Consider the following 22,758-nt stretch of genomic DNA (forward strand, 5'->3'; position numbering starts at 1 on the left):
TTTCTGGTTAAAACCTGCATAATAATCCATCACATTACTTTCCCAGCTAGTTACAGTAGCTTTCTTCATCCCTGTCCCCTTTTGTTTCTCTCGCCTCTTCATTTATCTCTCTTCCGCTCAGTGTATTCCAATTTTTTTTCCCTCTCTCTCTCTGCCCCTGTCTTCTTTTGTTAGACGTAGAATGGATTACAGCTACCCCCTCCGTTTCCCATCTTCATTGTCATCCCTGACTTCTAAGAGTTGTTAGGTCCTGATCCACATTAATACTTATGTTGTGGCCCTTCCTATTCATTCGTCTTGTTATCGGGCCTCGGCTTATGCTAATTAAAAGCCATCTCAACAGCAATGCAGCAGTTCAAGCTTGATATATATAGTAGATTTATGCATAGGGGCATTTAAATTTGTGGAGTGCGTAGATACACATGTGTGCGTCACCGCTTGTTTGCGCAAAAAGCCTTCCACTGCATCTTTGATTGGGAAGATATTTGCAAACTTTGAACAGTTTCCCCACAAACAGAAGGGACGCTTCACAGAACGCCGTCCCTGCTGCCTGTTTATTCCACTCCTCGTCTCATTAAAGTGAGATTTCATTTTGAGCTCTATCAGCGTTGATCTCACCTTGTGTGTCGAAGCTCCCCCCCCCCCCTTTTTTTTTGTTTTTCTTTTTTCCAGCTGTCAGATTTGTCCCCTAATACCCTTTTGTTTACAGCCAGAGTGATGCTTCATTTCAAAGTGGATTAGTTTAATAAGTAGCAGCCTATAGATAAGCGCCCCTGCCCATCTCTTTCCATCAGCTCGGAGACAAGCTGAAGGGAGTTTTGAAGACACATCCAGGCTTTCTGAAAGGTCACTGACAACACATATCTCATCCTCGGAGAATTGATCATTTAATGAACTTCACTCTTAGATTTTATATGCCACTTCCAGGTGCAATCACTTCCACTATCGCTGACGGATTTAAACCTTTTCGACTCATATCCACTGAGGGGCTTGACGTTGTAAATGATTTCGCAGACTTGGGGAATGTCTTCTCGGAATTTAGGATCATAGGTGATTAATGTTGCTTTACTTCCAGAAGTCGATGCCAGAAGTGGTACTTTGCCAGGCTTTTTTCTTTTTCTCTCTTTTTTTTTTTAGACAAAACTGCTGTTTTTGGTTGATGAAGAACACTGACAAATATTAATTGTTTGTTTGGAAGCATTATACTTAGGGAAATGTAGCGAATGCAACAAATGGTTACATTTGACAGAAAATAATTCTTACATGCCAGCTTACCTGACATTATCCGAAATTTCCTGAGGGAATAAATCCCATCTAGCTGACACGCCAACCCCAGTAAAACAAACGGGAAGAATTATTTGCAGATGCTGTTTAAACCAAGGCTTTCTGCCATATTTTTATGCAAATTTCATAATCTTTTCCCCCTATGAACACAGAGAAGATGATGAACAAACCAAGGCATGCACAACTGTTCATTCACACACACAGGCTCACCTATTTACAAGTTAACAGTCACTTCACATTGCTCCACAAAAGAGGCACACAGCTTGAGCTTGAGTCAGAGAATTCAGGATTTCTCAGCTGTTGTGAAGGACCTCAAAGTGCCAAGTGCTTCCTTTGCCCTAAGGTAAAACAGCGCTTGGGTATTAAAATTGCAGCACACGGCAGGTACTTTATACCCCAAGCAAAGTTTTCTGCCACATTTGTTTGACAAACACAAATGCTTGCAAAAAATCTATGCGCATGCAGAGAGAGCACCTGGTCGAGTAAGAGCCGTTTCAAGCGTTTTGTAAGTACATTTTTATATATGTATGTGTGTTTTTAATGATCTCTCCCGTGAAAGAATTTAAAGCCTCTGGCTGGTAATAGCTTAAATGTACTCTTTTTTTTGTATTGCTATTAGTTGGAATGGATGTGTTCGTAATTTCAACAGGACTTAAACTGTTGGGTTGCATGTCTTTTGTCCTGTCTCCCTCCCTTCATTTCCGGTCTCGGCAGATGGCTGCCCCTCCCTGAGCCTGTTCTCTCCTGTTAAAAGGAGGTTTTTCCTTCTCGCAGTCACCAAATGCTTGCTTTTAGAGGCTCGTCTAACTGTTCGGATTTTCTTTGTATTGTTGTTGGGCCTTTACCTTACAATATAAGGCCTTTACCTTAAATCCATAAGGCTTCCTCAGTTCTAAAAGCAAAAGGTGGAGAGTCATCTTGCATCAGCTGACCTGATAGGGTCACATTAAGGGATTGGGCAAGCCCTCACAGTGGTTTCACTCGAAACCTCTGGAGGTAATGAACCGCGCATTTTTTCACACCTTGGCTCATGTGATGACACACATGATTAATAGTGGGTCAACAACCTTCCTAAGGGACAACCCCTACTAAGGTTTATTCGCTTGGATGAGAGGTGAAACATCGCCAAAAAACTTAAAGTAGTTCACTTGTTTTCCTTTCAAGCGCCTGGGATTACCATGACTTGGATGACTTGAATTCAGTGCAATTTAAATTGAGTTGCAGCAGGGCTTCTATGTTAAAACAGTTAAATACTGTTAGGTATGCCAAAATTTGTGCTTAGATAATTTTCTGTGCAAACTATTGAAAGCTGTAATGAAAGCAGTAGAAAAATCCTTTTTATTGTTTGTGTTCAACTACAGAGATTTTTTTAGCTTTGTTGAAAGTGTTATTACACATCAGCTTCATCCTCTGTATGCATATAGACACAGTGAAGACAAGTAGTATTTAAAACAAACAGTGTAGCTGTTGCATTGTGTCGCCATAACAGCATGTTGCATCGTTTCATTTTGCAGCTTGTTTGTGGGGCTGCAGTGTGCATGCAGACATCTCTGTCAGATTAAAAGGTTGGCTTTACAGCACTGCAGCAAAAACACAACAGACAGGAGCGCTGTGTGCTGTCTGATAATATGGAATGAAACCAGTAGAAAATGTCAAAGGATGTCGTGGAGACGTCCTGCAAGAATACAAATGACAGCGGAGGAAAATGAGATGAGCGGATGGATGAGGTCCGCCCAGACGTGCCTCTTCAAAAAGGCGCTTTGAGGCAGATGTGAGCGTTAACCACCGAGTTAGCATCACATCTGTCGCACACTCACAATGGGAAAAGAAGAGGGAATACGCTAATGGCAAGTCAGTAATATTATATAACGTATAAGCCGTTTCCTGGAGTGACTTAGCATGGACAGCTTTGTTTCCCTCTGACAGCATCAGGACCAGAATGACAATTAGCTTAGCTATGCTTTTAGTCACATTGAGTTGCCCTCCAGCAACAGTATGGCTCTAACCAATCCAATTTGTGTTTCAAGGTAAATTGATTCCACTAAAACAAATGAACAATCACTGAATGTGATGCGCAATTATGAAACGACAATACAGGAACAGATCATCATTCCTGTAGGTCACAATAATAGATTTACGTTTTGTCTCGCTGCTGTGTCTTTCTGTCAACAGTGACGTGTCCCATGAACGAGATACTCACAGCCTCCACGGGCGTCATCATGAGTCAGTCGCCCGGCAACGGCTTTCCCCACTTCGAGTCCTGCTCCTGGGTGGTTAAGGTAGAACCCGGCTACAACATCACTTTCACTATTGAACACTTCCAGACCAGCCGTCAGTTCGATGAGCTTGAAATCTTTGATGGTGAGTGACTGCATCTGTTAAGACAGAGAACCTGTGTTCATCAGTGCTAACATACATGACAGTGTTTATCTGTTTGCACCTGTTTGGTTTATACCATTACATTTCCTAGTCGTTTTCTTGGTCTAGATTACCAGCTGGACTCTCTGTGACATCTCCTTTCACATATCCCCTGGCAGTAAGAGTCATTTTCACAGATATCTGCAATTAAAGGCTAAAATGAGCCAGAAGGCTAAATCCACTATTCCCAACAAAGCTCTCTGCCACTAGTAACAGAAAATCAAACGCAGGCTCCCTTTTATGGTGACAGAACATCTACATCTGCCTTGTACATTTGCATGTGATTAGAGGTACAGTCAGCATCTCTGCCAGGCTGCTTTGAGAAAGTGGTGATCGTATACACTGGTGATGCTGATTAGTGCTTTTTATCTTCTGCCGAGTGTAGAGGAACAGACATTTGCTAACCTTGGGGCTGCCAAGCCAATTATGGACTGAAGTCTTATTTTTTTCCCCATCATTAGAAGATTAGGAAATTGTGATATTTTTCAAACTTCTGTGCTTCTGTTTGGATAAAGATAAAATCTGTGCAAATATATATATATATATTTCAAATATATCATCAAAATTGTGTGTCCTCATTACATTTTAGTTTTTTACTTTTGACTAAAATATACTTTACAGAATTTATCTCAGATTTATAGAACATAAAAGCTAACATAAAGACTGTGCCTTTTTAGTAGTCTTGTGATTTTCACAGCTGGATCCCTCTCAAATCATCAATTCCCCCTCACCCATGTCTTCATCCAGGCCCATCCAGACAGAGTCCTCTCCTAATCACACTAAGTGGTAACTATTCCAGTCCGCTCAGCATCACCAGTTCCAGTAACAAAGTCTACCTGCACTGGTCCTTCGATCACACTACCAGCCACAAAGGCTTCCGCATACGCTACTCAGGTGAGTCTAAAGCAGTGATTTGCTAGCATGGGGTGCATGGCTACTTTAGAAATCTAATTTCTCTAAAGTTTTCAAGTCTTTATGAAATTCAAGGCCAACACCAAAATGCTTAAAATGTGTGGAATGGCAGACATTGACAGCTCCATATGTCCACTGGGGAATATTAACTTGATAATTCTGGACCTCATTTGTAAATTCAGTCTCTTCAGTGGTGCATTCGGTTTACACTGTAAAGGAGACCAATATTTGGACTGCCAACTGCAGCTGAGACGGCCAGAAATATCAGCCATCTCTATGACAACCTAGTGGGGGTGGTAGGCATCTGCAACACTTCTTGCCGCGCAGCAAGGCTTGGGAATTAGTAAACGCTGTGTCTTGTATTGCTCATTATTCCTCTGTTTTGTCCTGCTCCTGTGAAGGATCTGTTGGTATACGACACCTGCATAACTCGCTGTGAATTATGACTGTGTAAATATTTAAAAGGCTCCCTCCGTTCTGTATCAACACCACTCAGCCAGATTGACTAATCGTCTCTCTCCCCTCCTCTCAGTGGAGCTTTCTGTCTCCCCAACCGGATGTTCTGCCCTATTTTTCTTTTGCCTCTTTTAATATCTTTTTCCTAAGCACTGATGGATTTTGCTGTAGCGGGCTTTAAGCAACAGACTGAGGTCTGTCTGAGAACCCAAGAGTTGCCTCGGTCAGTATGGAATCACCTTTTGTGGTTCCTTGGTGAGGAGGAAGAAACAGATAGGACTGTGTTCAGCTATGTTCCTCATCAATCCATCTTTTCTCTGAAGGGGAAGGTATTCCATTCCATTACTTCCTGTTTTTACTCTCCATCCAAGACTTCCTTCGCTGTTTCACTCCATTCATCTTCTCCGTCGATTCAATTAACTTACAGTGAGCCCAACTCTATCACAACCGTCCTTACACCTTTTTTTATGCCTCGTGTCTGTTATCTATTCTAATCCAGTCACCCGCCCGTGTATATTTGAGTCTTTCTGAGCTGCAGGGTTGATTGCAAAGAGACAAACTGTATAACAGGACAAGGAGAAATGAACACGGAAGAAGGGCAAATGAGCTAGACCCAGATAGAAGTAAAGAACTGAAGTCAAGGGTGGCTCAGAAGCCGCCAGTCACAGTGACTGACAGGAAAAGGCCTTGCAGAGGAACATATACAGTACCTTTGCAAGGTATTTAATTTGGGTTTGCATGTCTTCTGTTTCTTATCTGTGTAGTCATCAAGAAGAACATTAATGAGAAGCCATCCTCCTGATGAGAGTGGAGATGTCTGGCTCTTCAACATTAAGCTCAGACACTACTTTTGACAGCCCAAGGCCTGCAATGAACTGCCGTGTATCATCACCTAAGAAATCTAACATCTTTCTTAGTGAACCTCGGTGTCAAATTCTGCATAAAGTCTGTTTTATCTAACATCTCTTCTGTGCCACAAAAAGGTCTGTCAGCTCACTTGAAAAGGCTCAAATTGCCTCTTGCCTTGGGAAAAAAAATGTTTCAAGGTAGCAACAGTTTAAAAATGGGTGAAAACATCCTCACCTTTGACATGGCTTTAAGATTTTATACAGCAGGGGAGAGTCATCTGATTCTCTGTTTTTAAAAAATTCACACTAACCTGAAAGAGAGGCCATTTCCATTCCCACATGTTAGCAAGCTGAATTTAAATTTGCATTTTTCTAGAAATGTAATGCAGTCAGCAGTTCCCACAACGAGCGTCATTTCCTATGTCCCGTTACCCCGTTGCATAAATTGAAAACCGTTTTCACAATCTGTGTTTCTTTACTTAAACTCCCTCATTCTTCAGCTGATGTGCCACAATATTGTGAAATCCTCAAAAATACAGTATAGGCCTGGGAGCCTTCAGTTCTTTGGAAACCGGGACTCCATCGCCGACACCATTTGCAATGATAAACGATCATCGCCACTACCAATTTTAACCGAAAACAGCAACGGGCACTTTGTTCCTGCTATTTTGTACCCGTCACTTTTACGAATCTCCTCTGTGGTAGCTGACAAACTCCAGTTTTGCTTTGCAGAACAATATTTTTCTTTAATCAATTTTCCTTGTCTCAAGGCTGTAGTTTTGGGGTTTTTTGCCAGAAAGAAATTGCAGGTTAACACTTGTATGAATTCATATCCTCCTTTGTGTCACCTGGGGTAGAAGATGGAAAAGGGATCTGGGACTCTGTGCTATCGAAAGCACATTAATCTGTCTCTTTTTTTTTTAACAACTGCATCTTATTGGCTCATCATTGTTTGTTTTGCTCGTTGCACTCAGTTTTATCTTTTCCTGTATCTTTTCTTTTCTTTTTTCAAAGCTGCCTACTGCAGCCCTCCAAACAGCCCAGTAAATGGCACAGTTCACAGTCTGACAGGCACAAAACTCGGCAGCACCCTGCGTTTCAGCTGCGACCAGGGCTTTCGTCTTATTGGCCAAAGCAGTGCCACCTGTACGCGTACTGCACAGGGGATCTACCAGTGGAACGCACCGGTCCCGCTTTGCCAAGGTGAGCGGTCAGCAGCAGCAACTGATGAGTAAACAACAAATATGTTTAATAAAATCAGTAAAGGGGGCGGATAGTTTTAACTGGCATCGATATTTTGTTTATAAAATTTAATCATAACATTTCATATTTTCATCAGTATCCTTCTGATTCATTCGGCATCTACTCTAGCACCGTTTCTCAAAAGGGATGAATTGCTCAAGGAGAAAACAGTTTTAGCACACTTTAGCTAATTGTCATGATTTGATAAAGAATTTTCTCTGAATCTCTGAGATTAGAGTTTGATGATGTCACCTGCAGCCCTAAGACAGTTTTAAAAGGTTGCACACTTCATTATTGCTTAGAAGATCTTTACTTCAACATTTAACCCCTCTTTTAATGATATTTGATGTACCTTAGTTAAATTGTTTTATGTGTTAATCTGCTGGGTGTTAGCCTGTTGTTTGCTTGTCACTTTTTGAAAACATCCAGCAGTTTAATTGATCTTTGAAACTCCCCATATTTAACAAAAATTACACAGACGTTTGATTGAATTGCTTGTTGAAGGAAAATAAATAAATACAACAAAACAAATAAAACCACTGAGTTGTAATATATGTCTATTTTAAAAATGACTTTGTTAAAAAACAACAAAAAAAGCAAGTAGCATTTTAGATTTCACACGGCTATTGTGTCACATTCATTGAGTTCCAATATCAGTGAAATGTGTTTGTGTGCGTGTTCAGGTTTGCACCTTTATTCTATTACAAAAGCATGAAATGTAAAAGCTCTATTTCCACATTCTACTTTCCACCAGCCCTGTTAACAAAATCAGCTGAAGCATAAACTCAGAGCCGCCAGTGCCAGCCATTCAGTGTCTGGTCAAGTCTGCACCAGGTGTAATCTCCACATGAATTGCATGTGTTCTCTCTAGACTAGACTGTTTATATTGTGCAGATGGTGGCCCAAGCTAATGTTTACTGCACATCGGTGCAGGCTTTCACAGTGTGTTTGTACAGGAAGCCAGTTGTGAGCTAAGCACCCTGCATACAAAGATGGTTTGTGCATTTTATTTTTTGATATCTTACCTACCTGCTGCATTTCCCCCCTTTATTTCTTTCCTAGTCATGTCCTGTGGAATGCCAGTTCCTCCTGTTAATGGCAGCATTGCTGGCCAGGACTTCTCTCTAGGAGCCCGAGTCACCTATCAATGTAACCCTGGATTTCGGCTTTCAGGGCCCATCACCACCTCAGTGATCTGTCAGGAGTCTGGGAGGTGGAGCCCCATAGAGGCCCCACCTAGATGTATTCGTGAGTATATCAATGGTTTGCAGTCACAAGTAGAAAAAAAACAAATAATTACAAAAAACCAACAAGAAAAAAGAATTAATCTGAATTAATTATGGTTTGATCTTTGATCTTCCAGCTGTCACCTGCCCCGACATTGGTCACTCTGCAGTGGAACATGGGAGATGGAGGCTAATCTATGGGACTCAAAACCAATATGATGCTATCATGATGCTCACTTGCGACCCAGGATATTATTACAGGGGTCAAAGGGTAATTCGCTGCCAAGCCAACAGCACATGGAACTATCCAAATCCTCGCCCAGTCTGTGAGAGTGAGTTTTCTTACTTTAAACACTTTTCAAATCTTGCTCATCTGACCCAAACAAAAAGAAGGGAGGAAAACAGAACTGTTTTCCAAACAATGGGAATCTATAGTCTTCATTATATTTTGACTATATGTGTTTTCCCCCCCATTTCAGTCATCTCCTGCGGGGACCTTGGGACTCCACCAAACGGACACAAGATTGGAACTCTTACTGTGTATGGAGCCACAGCTATTTTCTCATGCAACACGGGCTATACCTTGGTGGGCTCTCGGGTACGAGAGTGTATGTCCAACGGGCTTTGGAGTGGAACACAGGTCCAGTGCCTGGGTGAGAGCTTAAACACTCCAAAATGTTTTACTACTTTCCAGGTGTCCTGCAATTTGCTTCAAGCATTATTAGCAACACTTATGTGGGACTTTTTCTTTTTTTTCTTTTGCCCATCCTCAGCGGGCCATTGTGGTACTCCAGAGCCAATAGTGAATGGCCAGATCATTGGGGAGAATTATAACTATCGAGGCAGCGTTGTGTACCAGTGTAACCCAGGATTTCGGCTCATTGGAGTGTCAGTGCGAGTCTGTGAACAGGATCACCGCTGGTCAGGACGTACTCCTGTTTGTGTTCGTAAGTACCCACAGCAAACACCTATTATTTGTAAAGCTGTGTGTGGTGTAAGCTAGTGCTTCTCTGACTTTCTCTCTCTGCTTAAAGTGCTGCAGTGATTTTTAGTAAATGGACACACATGTTGTCTTGTTCTGATCATAGCTCACTAGCTGACTGCCAGTTCATAGTGATTATACTTGGGCCTGCTGGCACTAATCACCAATTAATTTGTTGCTGCAAGCATTTTTACTTAAAAGCTTCTATATACGTTTTGCACTTTGACTTACAAAGACAAAATTATTATTCCAAAAGAATGCATGGTATTTCTTTTTTAATACAAATAATTTTGCAAGAAGATTACTTTAGAAGATGCCAGCGGTTAAAAAAAAAATCAGACGTGTCACTGGTGTAGAGGCTGTGGCTTTAGAGCTTTGATCATTACTGAGTATCTTTTTTTTGTTTTGTAATACAGGCCTTACTAAGGTGGTGGTGTTAAGCCCATTCATTCACTCAACTGATCAGCAAGTGTGTAGACATGACTTTCTTTCTCCCTTGACTCTCTCAGCCATCACCTGTGGCCATCCTGGCAACCCTACCTTTGGTATGACCCAAGGAACCCAGTTTAATCTAAACGATGTTGTACGTTTCATCTGCAATACTGGATATGTTCTACAAGGGGCTGTAAAATCGACGTGCCAGGCCAACGGGCAGTGGAGCAACGCCCTACCCAGGTGTAAAAGTGAGTGCCAAATCAATGCTCAGTACCTTATTGCTGCAATTCCAAGGATACATGTGGAGACACTAGGAATAAATGTGCAGGATGTCATCTTTTACCAGATCCTGTGGCCAGTGTGACGTTCATTATTTCATTAAAAGCAAAGGAAACAAAGTTGGTTAACTAGCCATGTGAAGACAAACTAGTCATCATTTCAAAATATGTGTATCCATTTTTTATATTCCAAAAAAAATGATGACCTCAGAGCCCATTGTTCGCTAGTGATCCTAGTTTCAGTCACTGTGCTAATGTACTGTTTATAAGGTTAAAGAAAGCTGCAGTCAGCTGAGACTGAATAAGTCCCAGCTGAAACGTTTCTCCCACTGAAAACACAACATCCAGATGCGTTGTGGAAAGAGAGGACAGTTAAAAATACATAAATGCAAAAAAAACCCATAGCTTTTGGTTCCAAAATAAAAATCTAATGCAAATTCCAGATTTTTAATAATATTAATACAATAATAATAATGACAGTGTATTAGGAGCAGTTGTTGACTTGAAGCTTTATCAGAAAGGAAAGTTTAAGCCTAATGTTAAAAGCAGTGTTTGTCATGAATTCAAACTGGGAGCTGGTTCCACAGAAGAGGGGCTCTAAGCTGAAGGCTCTGCTTCCCTTTCTATTTTTAAATATCCTGGGAACCACAAGTAAGCCTGCACTCTGAGAGCGAAGTGCTCTGTTGGGGTGATACAACACTATGAGGTCTTTAAGGTAAGATGGGACCTGATTATTCAAGACCTTGTATGTGAGGAGCAGGATTTTAAATTCAATACTAGATTTAACAGGGAGCCAATGAAGAGAAGCTAATATGGGAGGAATATGCATTCTCTTTGTCATCCCTGTCAGTACTCTTGTTGCACCAGTCTGGATCAACTGGATCAAATGCTCTGATAATAATGAGTCACAATAGTCAGGCAACAGGCACAAGTCTTGTTGAGGTAGGCAAAACTACGCTAGCGTTGGTACCCAATGCAAAAAGTGAGTTTGTATCTACAGCCTTGCTTATGGAGATACACGTATTTTTTGTACTCTTCCCCAATTACTTTTGGTAACCTTGCAAGGTCATATGTTCTGTGACCACAGATGACCCCAATCACAATGAGAGTGCAGGCGAAGCACAGCAGCATCTGGGAAGAGGAAGAGTTTAACTGACACGTATTAGAGGAAAATGAAATGAAAACTCAAAGAGAAGACCGGATCATTTAATTACCGCAATCTCAACCATATGGTCCGTGGAGGTTCTGGGTAATATTTACATGTCATATTATTTCCTCTTAGCCTAGCTGCCTCTGTTACACCCTTAGGCTCACCTGTCTGTCAGAGAGACAAACTCAGTTAATAACCATGCAGAGAGAGCCAAGAAACAATTGCAGAATCCTTGAGCTTGTATGAAAGGCAGCCGCCTTTGGAGACCCGCGTCCTGGCTGTAGCTCTGAATAAGAAGTACCCTGCTTTGCTTTGAATGAGCGAGGCAAGGACTTTTAATTTGACAGTGTTTTCGTGACAAGCAGCGCATCTCAGCCACTCGTGTCTGTCTCTAAGTCCGTACTAACTGAGGCTATGTGACAGGCGCAGAAACGGGCTGCTCGCAAGGTCAGGCCCTAAATGTGACAAGACAGTGACAGAACCGCAGACTGATGGACTCATGAGTTTGTTTTAAATGAGGAGAAAAATAATTTGGCCTCTTTTTTTTCAACACTTCTGATGGGATGGGGAGGTTACAAGTCTCACAGGAATGCTTCTTTGGTTATTAAAAAAGGGGAGAAGCACATTTGGCTGCTGCATGCATAAGCAGGCGAGATTTTCTCCCAGACATACGCTTTAAATCTCTTCGCTCTAGCAGTGACATCATATTAGCATTGGCCTTGTTTCGATGCAGATGCTGACTCTGAGGGTGCTTTTTTTTTTATGTGAATGCTGGGTTGGTGGTGGATGCGTGTTTGACGGCCATTATCCCCACTGTTGATGTGGAGACGTAAGTAGCTTAGAGGTCTTGTTGTCAATCAGATTTATCACCGTAATTACAGCAATCGAGGCGTATTTAGTGAAGTGTGCTCTCCTGTCTGGCATGTACTTCCTCCCTGAGTGGAAAACTGTGCAGTAATAACACCTCAGTTCTAACTAAACCTTTAGCTTTTCTCTTAGATGAAAACATAGAGAGAAATAGATGCAGAAGGCACAAAAAAAGGGTAAGGGCAGGAGTCAGTCAGACAAAGCTAATGATTTCCATGGTCTAGATTTTAACTATAAGAGTTTGTAGGCTCCATCAATAATGCAGAGAACACGAGAGCACCGTCAGTGCAGCCAGTCTTCTGCCCCTCTTTAATCACCAATTTTAGTTGCAGCTATACTTGGCTTTTTTGGAAGACTCGTGCGTGTTTGTCTTTGATAAAAGCGATGAGACGCAGGATAGGAAAAAACACCCTTTGACATACCACTTACAGGGCTGTTACTTGGCAGAAGGCCAAGAGGAGGAGAGGGAAACCAGGGTCCCCACTTCTGAGTTGAACAGAGATGAATTACCGCATCCCTTCTTCCCCTCTCCCATTTTAGTCTTCTTTTCCTTTCATCCTTTTACTTCCCCTCTCTCCACACACAAGAATTTACCAGGAGGTCAGTCATTTTAGATGAGTGTTTGGATCGCTTTGGAGTGTCTGTGTGTTCAAAAAAACTGAATTCCGAGCTTGGAAAGTCTTGCGCTGAAGCAGCTCCACTGCTTCAAATACGCTTTGTAGTGTTATTATGCGGTAAGTTGTAAATGATGGCACCACAGGTCAGCGCTCCGATGGAAGGAATACATTATAATAGGTATTTGGGGGATGATTTAGCTGCGCTGGCCAGCTTGGGAGCAGGAGAATGAGCAAGCTTTTAGGCACATTAGCATACAATAGGTTCATTTTGGCTGTAGCTAAGGCATACTCATGGGGGCGAGACTGGCAAGGCCAACTGGGGCATAATGGCTGCGTGGGCACTCCCAGACAGCGTTGTAGAGGCCATTAGAACTTTGGCTCCGTAGTACACATTTAGTGGCAGTTAACAGTATAGACTAGACACCAGCTGCTCCCCACTGTGTGCTGACTTTGTTGAGGTAATGTCAGATTTCAGTTTGCTTGCTTTGGTAACATTCTTCAGCTCACATTCTGTTACGACTTCTCGTATATTCTCCACTATCAGGGCCTATTTCTCACTAACTTTGTACAGCACAGCCCTCCACCCTCTCCCGTGCTGTCCCTCACTCATCCCGCATTCTCCCCTTCCCTAACTCTCTCCATCTGGTGTTAAACTGACATGGTGCCTCTTCTCCTGTGAGCTTTCCATCCATCACCATCTCTGCACCACGACGGCCGGCAGGAGACTGCCTCTAATGAAGCAAATGTTTATTTCCAGAGTCTGCCTCCTACTTCATTTGGATTGGGGTGGATAGATGGATGGGTGGAAGCAGTCGACGGGGAAAGTAATGGACAGAGTTGGCACGAAGAAAAATAAACCAAAAAAACTGTGCTTCTAAAACTGATTCTCTATGTGGGAGACAGTCATATCAATATCAGGACATATGGTCTATTACCAGTATGAGAGTCTTCTTTCATCTTTCTTGCTATTAAATGTAAAAAGGAAAATGTCTATTGCTTAATGTGTTGTTTTTTGCAGTCTCGCTAACTCCCTCGCTCCCCTCTGTGTTCCTTTCTTTCAGTTGTTAACTGCACAGAGCCAGGACATGTGGAGAACAGCATTAGGCAGGTACTGTCCAGCGGGCCGCATCGCTACAGCTTCCAAACCACTGTGTCATATCGCTGCAGTCCGGGCTACTACCTGCTGGGCACCAGCTCGATCTCCTGTCAGGGAGATGGCACCTGGGACCGCTCCTTACCCAAATGCCTGTGTGAGTAATCTCTGGGTTGTTGTAGGTGATGAGGCATATTGTTTTGTTTATTTGTTTGCATTATACACTGAATAAGATCACTTTAACCCCCCCAAAAATTCTTAAAACAGTAGTGTGTTGTTATCTCTTATGCTTAAAATTTAAACCTTTATAACGCTCATAATGCATAAACTCTTCTGCTTGCAAAAAGAGCCCCACCGATATATAAGCTGGCCGGTGTTATCAGCTGGTACTGGCTATTTCCTAATACATTGTTGTCGGTATTGATAACAGCTGATATGAAAATGAAAAAAGTATAGAAGAGACAGGAGAAACACCCTTCAGTCATGTTAGAGCATTGATGTTGCACCGTTTGTCCACTAGAGGGCACTCTTCAACTTCCCTGCTGGCAACACATGCATTTGGGACACATGACAACCAGCTGATCTGAGCAGACTCATAAATTAGTACAAATAACACATTAAGGAAATCTCTGTATTTATATCGGCTGATATTTCAGATATCGGTAGTGAAAATCCGATATCGGTTGAGCTCTGCCTGCAAAGATACATCAGATTGTATAGAAGTATGTGAGACAAAAACCTTATTTTTAAGGCTTCATTTATGATCTTTGTAAACACTTTCCTGATGAACTGATCTCCTCAATGAGTAGTTTCAAATCTTACCTATTAAAATACAATATTTTTGTTTGTGTTATTTTTTTGTTGTAATACACATTTACAGAGGGTATACGTTAAGGCATCTGGGCTTACTACCATCAGATTAGGAAGCGTTCTTGGTTCCTCTGTCAGACTGACCCATTGTTCCTGGTGTCTGGTTTAAAAAAACAAAAACATGGTAATAGGCAAAATACTCAATTTCAGTCTTCAAAACAGGAGCCCAAAAAACTAAGGGGTGATGTTACACCAGCTCTTTTAGCTATTCTTACAGATAATTATATTAAACAACTTTACAGCAGGGGAAAGATACCCATACTGTTAGTAAATATAAAGTATTGTATTCATTTTAAATCAACATATTCAACATGTGATGCCTAAAACTCTTCTTTGCTCTGTTCGGACAGTGGTGCTATGTGACCGCCCCAGCGTGCCTCCTTACACCCAGATTTCAGGTGACCGTCGAACAGTGGGCTCCGTCATTCGCTACAGTTGCATCGGGCAGCGTAGCATCATTGGCAATACAACAAGAATGTGCCAGCTGGATGGGCAATGGAGCGGCTCGCCACCACATTGCTCTGGTATGGAAAAATACACCCAGAATGACAGTTCGAAATGCTTAACCTGACAATATTTTCTGAAGGAGATCCATAAGAAAAGACTGTAACCATCCAAATTCTATTCATATTTGGGGGTGTTTCCTGTGCCACACCATACCTTTTGGTTTTCTTTGCATTCTTTGCATATTTCTCTATCTAATAATTGATTATTCAGATGCAATAGCATCGCCCAGTCACACTGAGGCCCTCATAACGCCATGCCAACAAATAAAGAGTTTAGGTGGCAGCTGTTGGAAGGTAATGAGCAAAGTAGGTGGACCAAAGATGGAGTTGCCTGTCTGTGTCACAAACCTGAAGGGCAAAGAAAGTGTCCTCCATAAAACTGTTTTAATCTGCTCACATTAGACCGAGGAACATCAATGCCCATACTTCAGCCGGGTTATGAAGCAGTATAAAGACGTCACCCCCCCTTACTCCCACTCCTCTAACAGCGCTTTGCTTCAGGGATCCAACTATAGTCGCACATGGAAAAAGGCTGTGGGGAAGCCCATCCAAATGCATATCCTCAAAGTTACAGACACAGAGACACACAAGCAGTTTACAATAAAGTAGGATTCTGACAGTTTAATGTCATAATTCATGACATTCATATACAGTATATCCTGCAGATTGCCAGTGTTCTCTCAACAGGCAATAAACACAAAATTTTTATAAAGATTTGGCCGACTTTCTTAGCTCTGCGCTCTTAAAGCGATGTTGGATGGTGCCTTGTAAAATAAGCAGCAGTGCTAAGTATTTTGCGCTTGTTTAAATGGGAGACCTGGAATTATTGAAGGAAGGTGTAAAAGATATGTCAAAGCAGTGAAATGAAAAAGTCACATCATTTTTTACGTGTTCACCGTGCTGAATAACGAACAGTAAAATGTGTTTTGGAAGCAACTGACTCTGTAGTGAGGTGAGAAAATATAGAGCACATTTCTCATGTGTGTTCGGGTTGTCAGAAATTATTTGTTTCGTGCTACATTTAGTTTTTATTTTTTTGTCCTTTTTTTTCAGGAGAGGCTGCTGGGTTGTGCGGTGATCCGGGCGTTCCCGTGCATGGGATCCGTCTAGGAGAGGAGTTTATGGTGGGCAGTGTTGTCCGCTTCAGCTGTGAGCCAGGCTATGCGCTGAAGGGCTCTCCGGAGAGAACCTGTCTGGCCAATGGAAGCTGGCTGGGCACACAACCAGAATGCCATGGTAAGGAATATATACTCTTATTTTTTCTCATAGGCTGGTACAAATGGGTGGTCGAGTCATGTTTTTGTATATGGAAACTCACACATCAATTCAACAACTGGATCTGACTTCTGAGCTTTTCCAGGAATCTTTTAGCAATGTGCAAGGAACAAGACCATGTCAGTCGTCAGACTTAACGGTTGAGTTGATATATGCAGTATGGACTTGTCTCCATCTCCCATCACCCTTACAGTGATATTAAAGGTTAATGTGAGGTTTGATTGAGAGCTGCATGTGTGCATGAAACTATTGTGTACTGTCAGAGTAAGAAGTGCCGAAATCATAGCTCCTTGCTGGCTATCTTTAGGTCTTTAGAAGCATATAGCTGGAGTTGCGCACGTATACCTGGTGACAATTTAGGTACTTCACAGTGAGTGTTGTACTTCAGAAAATCTGTGTGTTTTCAGAGATTTTATTATACTGAATCTTCAAAAATACTGGGGTTTGGTGAGGTAAGAGTGATAGGATCAATAGGTGGATTGGTGTGGAATCTTTCAAATTGTGGAAAAGAAGGTGCTGAGCACTAAGGTAAAGCCCTCAATTTAGCTGTCAATTGAAGTTCCAACCCGCCTTCAGCTTTGAGCTTTTGGTGCTCCAGTATCAAGTGAGGGCTTGGAATACAACAGCTGCTTCGGAGGTTGTTCGAGAACCCGATCACGGTGCTTTCCCCTGTGTACTGTGGAAATATTCTGGACATGTCCAACTAGAGACCCTGGAGCAAACCCAGAAGATGATAGAAGGGTTACATATCCTTTCTGCCCTGGGAACATCTCAAGATTCCTTATGAGGAATTGGGAAACCACCACAACCCGAACCTGGAAAACTACAGGGAGATATATAAGCACATAATAACACATTTACATTTCCTTTTGCTCTATTTTAGTAATTTATGCACAAAGTTTGCTTTGACTTTTTGTGAAGCTAGACTTTAATTTCTAGTGCAACAGACATGTAATGACTGAAATATATCTACCAAAACTGTGCTTCAGGTGGCAGCGCGGGTTCACTAATTGCAGGTTTGGTTGCTCAGTTTCCTCATGTCTGTGCACCATAAAGTCGTTGGGCAAGACAATGAAAACCCAAGTTGCTCTTAATGACGGGTGAGCACCTTGCGTGGTAGCTTTGCCACAACTCGGAAGTGTGTGAATGAGTGAATAATGATAACAGTAGTCTCATCAACTCCACGGCACAAAGTGGAGCAACATCCAAAAAATAAAAAGAATCAGAAAATCATCAGCTGCAAATGGTTATTACTAACGCGACAATCAGCGACTGTGTAATTAGGTGTTGCCTTTTCAGTTTCGTTGAAAAACTCATAAAATATGCATTTATTGTGTATTTGTAAGTGATTAAACAGAAGAGAGCACATTACAGAGAATGTGTCCTCTATTGAGCACTATAAAGGTTTGCATTTTTGTCCTTGTGCAACACTGCATCTATTCCATTGCAGTCATTTGGGGGGCAAAAAAAACAAAATAGTTTCCTGAATGTGTATTTTGTGCACAGTCGATGGATTTAAGCATTTCGCTGAAGCACACTTTATTAATATTGCTGAGATAGAAGACATTGTGCACAATGAGAAAACAAAACTGCACAGTTATTCTTCCATCAAACATCTGGAAGGCAGGAAAAGGGAAAGAAGTGTGCGTGTGTGTGCTTGAAGTTTAGATTATTAACTTACACCATTATTATCTTAGGTTAACCAATTTACCTGTAATGTGTGACAGCACTAAGCTATAGTCCAAATGGTGGCATAGGCTCTGTTTTGCATTGTTTGTTATTTTATATGGGTATATGTTATATTAATTATATTTCTGTTCTTTTTGATTTACCTGGCCTCCGCTCCAGTCCTGCCTGGTTTAGGTGAAAGAGGAGGCTGAAGGTGGAGCTGGTTTAAATGCAGGAGCCAATAAAATGGACTGGACCACCTAGTGTGATCATGTAGGGGGGAATGAGGTTCTTCTTGAATGATGGATAACTGTTATCTCTCTAGTTTTCACCTCTGGTGTATATAATGGTTTATTCATTTGCTATATAACTGGAGCTGTTTCTCATTTGGGCAGGTTAGTTTGTTGAGTTATGTTAAGTTTTGTTAAGTGACTTTTTAGTAGAGTTTTGTTAAGTTAACCTCTTTTATGGGCCCACTTAGTTCTTAAAAAAAAAAAAGAAGTTTATTTTTGTCATTTTGAATTTTTGTAATCATTTTGTCCTTTTTGGGGTATAATAAAACCCATTTTTGAAGATTACATTTGTGCCTGTGTGTTCCTGGCTGCTTGGTCCATGATACAGCTTTAGAAGTACTATAGTAATAGGAGTATTACTGAAAAAACACCCATATATTTTTTTCTATTTTGCCCTCTGTGTGTTAAACTACATTTTTCTTTCTGCACTCTAGAATTATAGAATCACTGATACGCTCGGTTTGCCATTTTGGCGAGGTCTCTTGGCAGCTATCTGGTTGTATTTCTTTGTCCCTGCCCTTTTGTTGCTCTCCATATAAACTTGGCCCTTTTCTTCCATAATCCTAGTGCAGAGTGTGTTATTTCCAGAAGCATCATCCAGTCTCATGGGCTGTTTCCACTTGTGCTCTCAGCACCCCCTCCACGCATTCACACAGTCCCCTCTCTCCTCACACCACCACCACCGACACGACCACGTCTTTCCTTCACCTTACTCTGTGTCCATGCCTCTCTGGTATGTGTGTGGTATGCCCACTGGCTGAGGTTGCCCACCTGTTCTCACTTGGCACCAACTTCAAGGGCCAGGCCACATCTGGTCATTAAGGGAGGCCGATCATGTCCACAGGGCTCTGAGGGCCTGGGGCAAGCTGGAGACAGTAATGAACAGAACCATCGCTGGCGGCCGGACAGACACCGAGGGATTTTCTGAGCAGAGGATGTGTCCATCAAAGTAGAGTTACTTATGAAGCAGGACACAGGGGAGCATGAGAGTAGTGTTAGGGTGGATGGATGAAGAACAGAGAAAAAGAGAAAAAAAGCCGAGTGATGATGAACATCAAACATGTAGATTAATTAAAAGTAATTTTGTAGAGAAACACCCCTAAAATACATATTGTTTGATTTTTCCAAAATGCATATAAATAAAACTCTTACATTGATGTGGAAGTCATCTTTCAAGAAAAGAAACACCGAAATAATATGCTTTATGCATATTACTAAATAAATATATGTAATTATAGGCTTTGGGATTTTAGAGTGAAAGGTTTGAAGGTTAAATAGAAAATAAATGAGTGAAATGAAGGAATTAAAAAAAGGTTGAAATAATTTATCATGTATAATTCAGACTTTTGTCTCTGATCTTTTTAAAATAATCAATTAAGTTAAATTAAATTCCACACCAAAGACCTAATGCTCTTTCACATCTGTTCTACTTATTTTAATGGTTTCTCTCTCTTTTCTCTGGTTTTTTTTTCCCTCTTTTATTTGCAGTGGTTTCTTGTGGAAATCCAGGAACTCCACGGAATGCCCAGATCCTCATTCACGACGGCCTGACTTTTTCCAGATCCATCACTTACACTTGCAGGGAGGGCTACTACTCTACTGGACTCCTGACCCGGCACTGTACTGTTAACGGGACTTGGACCGGCAACATGCCTGAGTGCTCAGGTAATTAACAGCTCCCACAAAAGAACGTCTCAGGACTATCAGATTATCAGTAGTTAAATGAAAATTATGCTTTTCATTTTCCGTGCTTGATTTTGTTCCCACGAAGGCTTTGCAGATTGGTAAAAATCATTCCAGACCTTTTAGAGAAGGGAAATGTGAGATTTAGTTATTTAATGCTCCACAAGAATTGTAAGAGAACATGTGAGTCACAGTAATTGCTTCTAGTGGCCTTTGTTTTAGTGGTGGATCGCTCATGTGGTTCACTGGCTCAGCTGGAAGAAATTGGTACGATTCATGGTCCATTTCAAGGGCCTGACTGACAGCCCTTTGTCATCATGTCTCACAAAAGACGTGTGGCTGCTGTACAGAACCAAGAGACCCCAGCAAATAGAGGTCACTAAGAGAACCAGTTTCTTCTGAATGGAGGGGATAAAGCCCTAAGCAGCACCATTATGGATTTCAGAACTACGTAATTCATAGACCTGAATGTAGTACGTGTTGAAGCTCTTTGGAAGGGCACCTGGAGGCAGAGAGGGAGGCACATGTGAGACGAAGCAATTCTGGCTGAATGATTTTTATTGATTTGAAGGAAAAACTCTATGTCAAGACCATGCTTGACAAAGATGGCTGCTGGAACGGGAAGATGTGGCAATGACACTGGATTTTGTAAATGAAATTTATACTTGCATCGTTATTATATTATGCAAGAGGGGAATGATCTCAGTGCGCTTCAGTTCTGTGTGTGTTGTTAAAGAGATGACAGTCCTGGAAAGGTATTGTGGTTCCAGGTAGACTCTTGCCAGCCTGGCTTTACCGGGAAAAGAGGAGCCACTCCACTTCCAAGAGGACCAGCTCCCTCACCCTGTATTGAATATTGCTGAAACATGTACACACATTTTGCAGTGCCTTTTTGTCCCAAGGCATCTAAGCTCAAGTTGTCATATGGCCTGGATTTTCCTTCTTTGATATTTACAGCAGAGCTGAGCAGCAAGGCTGCTGAGTCACACTGTGGAATTCTCTCTGTTGTTACTCAATCACGCTGTTTTCCCTGCAGGATGTAAAAAGTACAATAAAGGAGAAATGTGGTTCATTTTGGAACTATAGGGAGCGACCATAGACAGATACTCAACACAAGATTTTGTGTCTGCATCCTAAAAACTCAAAGTAGGAAACAAACTACAAGAAGAGTGCTATCATAGTTGCACTATCTTTATTTATTAGTTGCATAATGATTGTATTTTAACATATGGAGTGTGCCATAAACCCAGTGTTATCTAAAAGAGGTTGTTTATAAGTTAACAGAGGGTTAATGGTCCATTCAGTAACATCAGAAATTTTCAGTTAGTGTTTTAAACAGAGTTTGGGGGTAAACTACTTAGATTAAGTGGCTATAGCACCTCATTAATTATAAGCCTCGGTCTGTTGTCACTCTAAATATACATTTATTAACTTGTTTGTGTTTGCTCTTTTCGCTGCAAATAATCAAATTGTCAAATATCTTAGACACAACAGGGTAGCAAGGTGTATCTATTTTTTAAATACCTTTTTGTTTTTCCAGTAATCAACTGCGGCGATCCCGGAGTGCCAGCTAACGGGGTGAGATTTGGGAATGATTTCACCTACAACCACACGGTCACTTTCCAGTGCTCCCCTGGTTTCACCATGGATGCCGATCGGGCCTCCTCTCTCATCTGCACCAAGACCCGCACCTGGAATGGCACCAAACCTCTCTGTAAAGGTAGAGTTGTATACATTGACCTGATTGTATTTTTGGGTTACAGAATGATTAGCCTTTTTTTTGCCTCTATCAGTTTTTGTATAATACCACTGAAACCAACAGAAAACATAAGTCCTCTAATGCATCCTTGTTTCCTTGCAGCAATCGTATGTGGTCCACCACCCACCATCCCTAATGGACAGGTTGTTGGGACAGACTTCACCTGGGGCTCCAGCATAAGCTACTCCTGCAACCAAGGTTACCAGCTGTCCCTGCCCACTGTGTTAACATGCCAAGGCAACGGCAACTGGAGTGGAGAGAAACCACAGTGCTTCCGTAAGTGGCGCCATGCTGAATCGCTATTAAATTACATGTCATGATTTGTCTCTGACATTGTTTTACCCACGTATAGTCTAGTGTGTGTCCTCAGAAGAATATCTATTTAAAATGCAAAACGTGCAGTGGGTCACATCATCTCTCTGCTTTCATCTTTACAGCTGTTTTTTGTGGAGACCCGGGAATGCCAACACAGGGGAGAAGGGAGGACAGCGGTTTCACCTATCTCTCCTCCGTCTCCTTCTTCTGCGACCCGCCACTCGTCCTGGTCGGCTCATCCCGGAGATACTGCCAGTATGATGGCACCTGGAGTGGCACGCAGCCGTCTTGCATAGGTAAGCATGATTGTTTCTGCATTCATGATGATTTGAGCCTATTGGGTATGTGCTCCGTGTGTAGTGCAAGGCCATAATCCTAAAAACAGCACAGAAATCAGTGCTTCTATATAACAATATAAAAATAAGCTTGAACCTGACAGAAGCTTCTCTTTGGCTGGTCTGATTATTGCTTTCTGCTCACTTTTTAGTTCTGGTTGCCATTTTCCGCCAAGAAGTAAAACGGGAAACAGGCAAAACCATTTGACCTAGCTAAATAGCTGCTTAACTCCACGAGTCAGAATT

General features: G+C 41.7%; 1 protein-coding gene across 1 annotated transcript in view; it reads left to right on the forward strand.

The window, feature by feature from the left end:
* csmd2 (CUB and Sushi multiple domains 2) overlaps window positions 1-22,758 on the forward strand; it is a 162,206-nt gene that overhangs the window by 121,896 nt on the left and 17,552 nt on the right. Inside the window, exons 45-59 of the mRNA XM_039605940.1 lie at window positions 3,457-3,645; window positions 4,450-4,596; window positions 6,933-7,121; window positions 8,223-8,408; window positions 8,524-8,718; window positions 8,866-9,039; window positions 9,160-9,333; window positions 9,878-10,051; window positions 13,777-13,965; window positions 15,029-15,202; window positions 16,238-16,420; window positions 19,909-20,085; window positions 21,644-21,823; window positions 21,965-22,138; window positions 22,300-22,473. Of these exons, the coding sequence (XP_039461874.1) occupies window positions 3,457-3,645; window positions 4,450-4,596; window positions 6,933-7,121; window positions 8,223-8,408; window positions 8,524-8,718; window positions 8,866-9,039; window positions 9,160-9,333; window positions 9,878-10,051; window positions 13,777-13,965; window positions 15,029-15,202; window positions 16,238-16,420; window positions 19,909-20,085; window positions 21,644-21,823; window positions 21,965-22,138; window positions 22,300-22,473 (2,679 nt within the window). The remainder of the gene's footprint in view (window positions 1-3,456; window positions 3,646-4,449; window positions 4,597-6,932; window positions 7,122-8,222; window positions 8,409-8,523; window positions 8,719-8,865; window positions 9,040-9,159; window positions 9,334-9,877; window positions 10,052-13,776; window positions 13,966-15,028; window positions 15,203-16,237; window positions 16,421-19,908; window positions 20,086-21,643; window positions 21,824-21,964; window positions 22,139-22,299; window positions 22,474-22,758) is intronic.

Source organism: Oreochromis aureus, linkage group 22, assembly GCF_013358895.1.
Source record: "Oreochromis aureus strain Israel breed Guangdong linkage group 22, ZZ_aureus, whole genome shotgun sequence".
In the NCBI taxonomy this organism is placed as follows: Eukaryota; Metazoa; Chordata; class Actinopteri; order Cichliformes; family Cichlidae; genus Oreochromis; species Oreochromis aureus.